Source organism: Ceratina calcarata, unplaced genomic scaffold, assembly GCF_001652005.2.
Source record: "Ceratina calcarata isolate Rehan_Ccalc_2016 unplaced genomic scaffold, ASM165200v1 scaffold452.2, whole genome shotgun sequence".
NCBI lineage: Eukaryota > Metazoa > Arthropoda > Insecta > Hymenoptera > Apidae > Ceratina > Ceratina calcarata.
The window spans coordinates 31,182-38,224 of record NW_017169150.1 but is presented as its reverse complement, the minus strand read 5'-3'; the positions used below and the strand labels follow the sequence as shown (position 1 = coordinate 38,224).

Here is a 7,043-nt window from a genome sequence, read left to right as displayed (position 1 = left end):
AAGCTTTTTCCCAAACGTACGATCACAGCGTGCGCAGAGGGCTGTTGTACATATGGATCTGTTGAAAATTGTTTCTCCCTTATCTAGTGTATTTATACGGTACATGCATTATATTATTTGTAACCGTTTATTTAAATATTATGTAAAACAGAATAAAGAACGCGTCTTCTCTTTTCTCCCCAACTGTTCCGTTCCTACGTTGATAGATTAACAATAAATAAATTAATTAAATTGAGTGAAGTTCTCATAGCAATTGTTAAATTCCGACGGGTGTTAAGAATGTTAACATCTAAGCACATGGATGTAATAATTTCTCTAAAGTCATTACTCATATTGACTAAAATATTTTTTAGCGATGGCTATAATGGTAATATCCGCGTTGGGCATCACAGCTGGAGCCCACAGATTGTGGGCCCATAGAGCGTACAAGGCGAGGTGGCCGTTACGGTTCTTCCTGATGATCTGCCAAACGATTGCCTTCCAAGTGAGTACCAGCTTTCAACGCTCGCGGCCTTTGCAATTCACCGTTGCTTTCACGTTATCCCCGATTATTAGAATCACATCTACGAGTGGGTAAGAGATCATAGAGTGCATCACAAGTTCACGGACACTGACGCTGACCCTCACAACGCGAAACGAGGATTCTTCTTCTCCCACATGGGCTGGTTACTCGTCCGAAAGCATCCGGACGTGATGAACAAAGGCAAGACTGTCGACATGAGTGATTTGGAAAATGATCCAATCGTCGTTTGGCAAAAGAGGTGAACGAGCAAATATACATTCTAAATATCACATATACGTTTTAATATACAGGATGTTCCATCTGATTTTTACATTTGTCTTACTATTAAAATAAGTAGAGAAAGTAAGAGCATATTATGGTATTGTTAGTTCGTAGATGGACCTGCAAACGTCCTATACATACATAATTTTTGTTCAAGAACCAGAAGTCCTAATATTTTTATAATTTCATTTTAGAGATTATCGTTTAACGTTGAAGTTATCAGCAGCATCTCATTTTTGGAATTATCGCTTCATTTCCAGATTGTATCTGCTCTTGATGCCGCTGTGCACTTTTATCATACCGATGTGGGTGCCTTGTTACTTCTGGAACGAGAAGCCGCTCAATTCTTGGTACGTAACCATGATGAGATACGCTATAAGCTTGAACTTTACGTGGCTAGTAAACTCGGCCGCGCACATCTGGGGAATGAAGCCTTACGACAAGTAAGTAATCCCATTTCTCTCTTTATATCGTTCTTCTAGGTTGTAAGATAAAAATTGGAATTTGGTATTGTTTCCCCAGGAGCATCAGCCCCGTGGAGAACAAGTGGGTCGCTATACTAACAGCGGGGGAGGGATGGCACAACTACCACCACGTGTTCCCATGGGATTATAAAGCGGGTGAATTGGGCTTCTACAAAATGAACTGGACCACATTGTTCCTCGATACGTGTGCTCGATTCGGATTGGCGTACGATATGAAAACCGTTCCCACCGATGTTATCAAGAAACGGTCGGGCAGGACCGGGGATGGTACGTGGGATCATCACAATATCGAGGAAGCGAGATGGGGCTGGGGCGACAAAGACATGAAAGCCGACGAAGTAAATGAAGTTGAAATCATCAACAAGATCGAATAAACAGGGGATCAGCCTGGACCACCAAAAACCAACGTTCGCTCGATTTGATCGATCGTTCGCAACGTCAGTAATAATCAATATTCCTCGTACAATAATGTTATAACGCGGAACGGAAAGGCACAAATGAAATACTAGTTTTACTCTGGGATTGACCGACGACCTCTTTTCGTGTTCGTCTCTAAATGTTAATTACTACTCCATATTAAAACAAGATGCATATCCAATTTAGAATCGTAGACATGCTTTTCCTAAAAATGCACGTTTCACAAAGTTAAATGATTATCCAACGACAATTAGTTTGTAATAATCGAAGGAGAATTAATTATTAAACGGGCCATTCGTGGACATTTTGCAGCTAACGCCTAGTTCCAGTTTATATATAAAACCTCTTATACAATCTCTCGTACAAGATTTTATATAATATCTTTCAATAATAGTGAATTATTGCCGAGTATATAATCTTGCTAACTATAAATACAGTTACTAAAATATTAAAATTAAACGCAACGAGCACAATAAAGGACAACAGGTGATTCCAATGAGGACGAAAGATCGACCAATGGCGAATACTGGATAAATTAATATGAAGGACTCGGGTCTGATTTTTCTTCGTTCGTCTTCCGCCAAAAAAAAATTACCAAGAGGATCAGACCCGCGTCGCTCACGATGTCATCCTATATTAATCAGCTGTCAATTAAGAAATAATAGTAAAACGTACAATTTAGCTCGTGGGTAGATTGATACTGAGAATAAACGTTTCTCTATAGAGAAACGACGATGACAAACTGTGACAATCCGACATCGAGGATTTTGCCTTAATAAACGCTGACTTCTTAAAAACCGTCTTGTCGCAGACGTCCATTTAATAATTTTTCATCAAAAAGATCTCATCTGCAACGTGAAATATTCTTGAAAATTAAGGAGTGTCACATCGTTCGTTCGACAAGTTCCAATCAATCATTTTGCGTTCACGTGGATTCCTGTGACACAACAAGAGTTATCCTCGTAGTGATCACAGAATTAGCATCGATATTTTAGACGACCCTGGAACGTTCGAAAACGACATATATGAGATGGAAACCATGGAATGGTGCCAGGGAGATAAACGATGTATGTACATATTTATTCGCGTAATACAGAAACAGTTTGCAAGCTTTTTCCCAAACGTACGATCACAGCGTGCGCAGAGGGCTGTTGTACATATGGATCTGTTGAAAATTGTTTCTCCCTTATCTAGTGTATTTATACGGTACATGCATTATATTATTTGTAACCGTTTATTTAAATATTATGTAAAACAGAATAAAGAACGCGTCTTCTCTTTTCTCCCCAACTGTTCCGTTCCTACGTTGATAGGCTCTTGTGCAACTCCAGCAGGAAACGCGTCGGTTTCACTCGCTCGGAAGATTTTGTTTAAGAATATTTCCACGATTATGTGTCAGTAACTTTTATTTCCCTCGCCGCGATTTGCATGAAATTTACTCTTCGCGAGTCCGTTAGGTTGACAAACAACAGAGCTGGGCAGATGAATGAAAAAAACGTGAACGGTTCCACCGTCGAAGGTGGAAAAAGTGATTCCGAACAAATGTTTAATGGCAAACAAGTCGTAAAGAAGACACAGAAAATTCAGTTTGGTATTCCGAATCTGGAAAGTAAATTCTGAACAGCTCGTTGGACAAACGGACCTAAATATTTGTATCTAATCAGAATAACGACTCTTACAGGACAAATATTTAAGAACGAGCGTTCTTCGTAAAACGTATTCTGAGCGGTCATTTCATAAATAGTAAGGCGAACAAGGTCGCAGGTTTCTGCTCAACTCGATCTGCAATTCAGCCTAATTAAACGGGTGTCGACGTCGATTTTAATTAGGGGCAAGACCTGACCGCGGTTGAGCCGCTCGTCACAGTCTGCGTTCTATAGTGAAAGGAGGAGGGCGAAATTTATTCGATTAAACGAGGAAGAGCTCGAAGCTGTTTATCAGGCGAGTGATTATTGAAATTAATTCTGAGTGAACAATTATTCGAGTGGACTGTTAGTCTTCGTCAAGGTGAAGGCGTTCGGAAAGAATCAAAGGAGCTGCATGGCTTAATTGCTGTATTGTTAATTAAAGTTCAACTACACGTCTTTGTTCGTAAATATCGATGAAAATTAATGTGAAAAGTAAAATGAGGAGCAGTATAAAGACTTAAAATTCAGTATGACGAAGTCATGACAAGAAAACAAGTAACTCCTTTAGTAACTGATGCATAAATTATTTTATAAAAAAAGAAAATCTAATATTTTAGTCCTTTTGTTCTACTTTATTTATAAGTTAACAATATTAGAATTCTAAATAAAGTTAACTGAAATGAACTATGTTAATTATATGATTTTGAGAGATGGTTAAGTGACATTTAAATAATATGGGACATTGTAAGATTTATTTTATTTACTCCTATAAAAAGTATGAAATTCTAATTAGTATTCTCTCTAGCGCTAACTTTCGAAAGTTCTGCTTGATTTGTATAACACGATCGCAGTCGCAGTTTCAGACTTTCAACAAATTCAGTCCACCGCCTCGCGTCGACTTCTGAACATCTTCGGTTAAATAAAAATTGCCAGCGAAGCACGAGGTTATCTCACTCGTGATAAGCAGACACTTTCAATCACGATTTAAGATCCTGCTTTCGATAGCGTCCAGCAATAACTAATGAAATAATTATCGTGATTAGAAAGAGGACGGAGTCTTAGAGAAGAGGGCACGATGTGATTAACGTTCTGTCAAATACATTCGTTGTTCGTTTCATTCAATTTACATCTGAACGATTATTATTCAATTTGTCGAGTCTCTGCCGCTCGGAAGTAGACAAAGGAGAAGAAAAACAAGTTTAGCAACCGTAGTGAACTCTCAATCAAGTGTCGACAGTTCTAGTTGTGTCAGTGGTGCTCGCGTCCGTTCAGCTTCGTCTGTGCATTTCGCCATATGACGACATAACGTTGCGTATCGATATCCTGTTGCACGTCTGGGCCTTGCAATTGTTGCAATTCCAATATTTGCGCGGAGTACAAGAAAGTGACGATATTTCGGTAAATGTTAGCAAGGAAACGATAAAGAACTCGAGCGAGAATAAGAATAAATAATTTTAAGGGCGTGACTGCGAAAACGATGAGAAAGATTCGCGTATTTACTTCAAGGCGACACAAGAGATTTCATCTTTAAACTGAATTTAAAAACAATGCCACGATGATCTCGCATTTGAAATTTAAATCTGCCGCTTGATCTTCTCGCTTGAATTTCTCTGTTCCGAATTCGATTTGAATTATCAAGCGGTAATCGGAATAATCTTTTAACGATCTTATTTGACGATAACGAACGAGATATAAAGGCGAGTCTCGCGTGATTTCCAGATAAAATTTTGGATTCTGTAGGTGACGCAGGCGCTTTAAATGAAGTCGAAGACGGCAAAACGAAATTCCGGTGGCGCTGGAAATCGGCCGACTACGCTGACTGGAACGAGAACGCAGGTGCAGCCGCATCGTAATATCAGTACCGGAATTCTCTGCTTCACCTGCAGCCTCTGTTGCATTCTGAGCCTGATCTGCACGTGTCTAACTACGTTGCTAGTGCTTATCGATCATAGAGTCGAGGCCGCCAGCTTTCAGAACTGTAAGTTACCGTTCGTCGTACCGCCGTGTACTATCGCTTCTGCGGAGCAAAACGGATATGTCATGATAGTCGAGCCGAATACGGCGGCAAATACAAAATTTCATCTCCGTTAGCGTGCTCGCAAGTTTTTAATCGAATTCTATGTATCAGAATGAAATATTATGAAATTATAATAAATATATATAATATGAAACATATTTTGAAGGGATTAATGATAGTGAGAGCGAGAGCGTACATAATTTTTGAAGAATATACAGTAATCTCCGGATATATGGCCACGAGTCATCCCCATCTCTTCTTCGAAACAGAGACAACGTCTCGAGTTTTATGTGTGCTTGAACAACTAGGAAAAGTCGATTCCTTCGGACCAAACCCGGTTCCGATCGGTAGCAATATATTCGGAGATTATTGCAACGCGTCCATGTCTCTCGCTACCATTGACAATCTCCCTATTCATCTCTGGTCTGAACTGCAGTTGACATTCTTTTTTTTTTTACCTCCATCGCGGTCAAATCTCTTATCACAATTTTCAGATATCGTCAATGATTTAAATTTAGCGGATTACGTGCGGCGGACATTTGTAAGCGCCTCACGGTTGGAAAAGACAATTATAAATTCGCCTTAGCCAACTAGTTCCCGTGGTATGACGCTCCGAAAATACAATTAATTCTGTAACGCGCAAATGGCGTTGGGATTGAAATTCTGCGCGTTTACACAGCGCAGTACATTTTTTGTGACCGGTTTCCGTCGCAAGCTCATGTGCCGTCAATTGTACACTGGTATCTTTCTTCTCTTATCGGATTACGCTTTATCAGTACGATGGGAACATTTATTTACAATCGCTCATAATACGTAGACAGTTTCATAATTTCAAGAACATTCTACAATTTTTAAAAACAAATTTAATAATCACTGTACATTGTCTCAAGTGTTTCAAATAAGATAAAACTAACTTATTAGATTTGTCGATTATCTGTATGTAATAAATATTTTCATTGAAACGAATTTCCGATGATTTTATCGATTACTTATTTATTAAGTAAAAATTTCCAATGAAACGATTTTTTTTAGATAAATTCAATTCTTTTGCAGCTCAAGTAAGCATGACTCCTGGACTGGTTCCCGATTTGTCGTTTCGACTGCCGAAGGAGGTTAAACCGCTTCATTACGACGTCTACCTGCACCCGGACCTGGAAAAAGGGACGTTCCAAGGTAAAGTGACGATTCTGATCGATGTCGCCGACAAACGGAGTTACATAGCGCTTCATCAAAAGGATCTGAACATCACCGCGGCCGCGTTGAACACGTACGACCGCGAGGAGAACTTTGAGTTCGACCTGCTCGAACTTATACAAATACCGAAGTATGAAATGTTCGTGGTGCCGACCAAAAACGAGCTTCACGCCGGTTTGTACAATCTCAGCCTCGAGTTCAACGGGGCGCTGCAACCGGACAAGATCGTCGGCTTTTATTCGAGTAAATATAAGGATGAACAGAATAAAACCAAGTGAGCATGCAATTTTATTTAAAAAAGAATAGAATTAATAGGTTTTCTTAATCATTTGAGTTTAATTGCTACGCGGGACTATTAAGGTTGCACGAGCCCTTGAATAAAAACAATAACGAAGCGTTTAAATGATTTTAGGTATTACATTAATAAAACAATAAAAAAATTGTAGAAATTTTGATAGGCTATCAGAAATCTTATTACATCTGGAATTCTTATTGATACACAACAATATTTTTATTCT

The 7,043-nt window shown here is 39.1% G+C and overlaps 2 protein-coding genes across 7 annotated transcripts in view; both read left to right on the top strand.

The window, feature by feature from the left end:
• Positions 1 to 332: 332 nt before the first annotated feature.
• Positions 333 to 2,002, top strand: LOC108627276 (acyl-CoA Delta(11) desaturase-like). The gene is made up of 4 exons (XM_018028454.2): positions 333 to 484; positions 556 to 761; positions 1,045 to 1,227; positions 1,307 to 2,002. The coding sequence occupies exons 1-4, from the start codon at positions 356 to 358 to the stop codon at positions 1,641 to 1,643; spliced, it is 855 nt and encodes a 284-aa protein (XP_017883943.2). The 5' UTR covers positions 333 to 355; the 3' UTR covers positions 1,644 to 2,002.
• Positions 2,003 to 3,056: 1,054 nt separating this feature from the next.
• The window catches only part of LOC108627277 (glutamyl aminopeptidase), a 9,804-nt gene continuing 5,817 nt past the window's right edge, over positions 3,057 to 7,043 (top strand). Inside the window, exons 1-3 of one of the 6 annotated variants that reach the window (XM_026815475.1) lie at positions 3,057 to 3,627; positions 5,055 to 5,292; positions 6,385 to 6,799. In XM_026815475.1, the coding sequence (XP_026671276.1) occupies positions 5,073 to 5,292; positions 6,385 to 6,799 (635 nt within the window). In that variant the 5' untranslated portion in view covers positions 3,057 to 3,627; positions 5,055 to 5,072. Of the gene's footprint in view, positions 3,628 to 4,182; positions 4,713 to 5,054; positions 5,293 to 5,825; positions 6,107 to 6,363; positions 6,800 to 7,043 lie in introns of those variants that run through there. The other 5 variants (XM_018028455.2, XM_018028456.2, XM_026815476.1 and 2 more) reach the window with 5 other exon arrangements.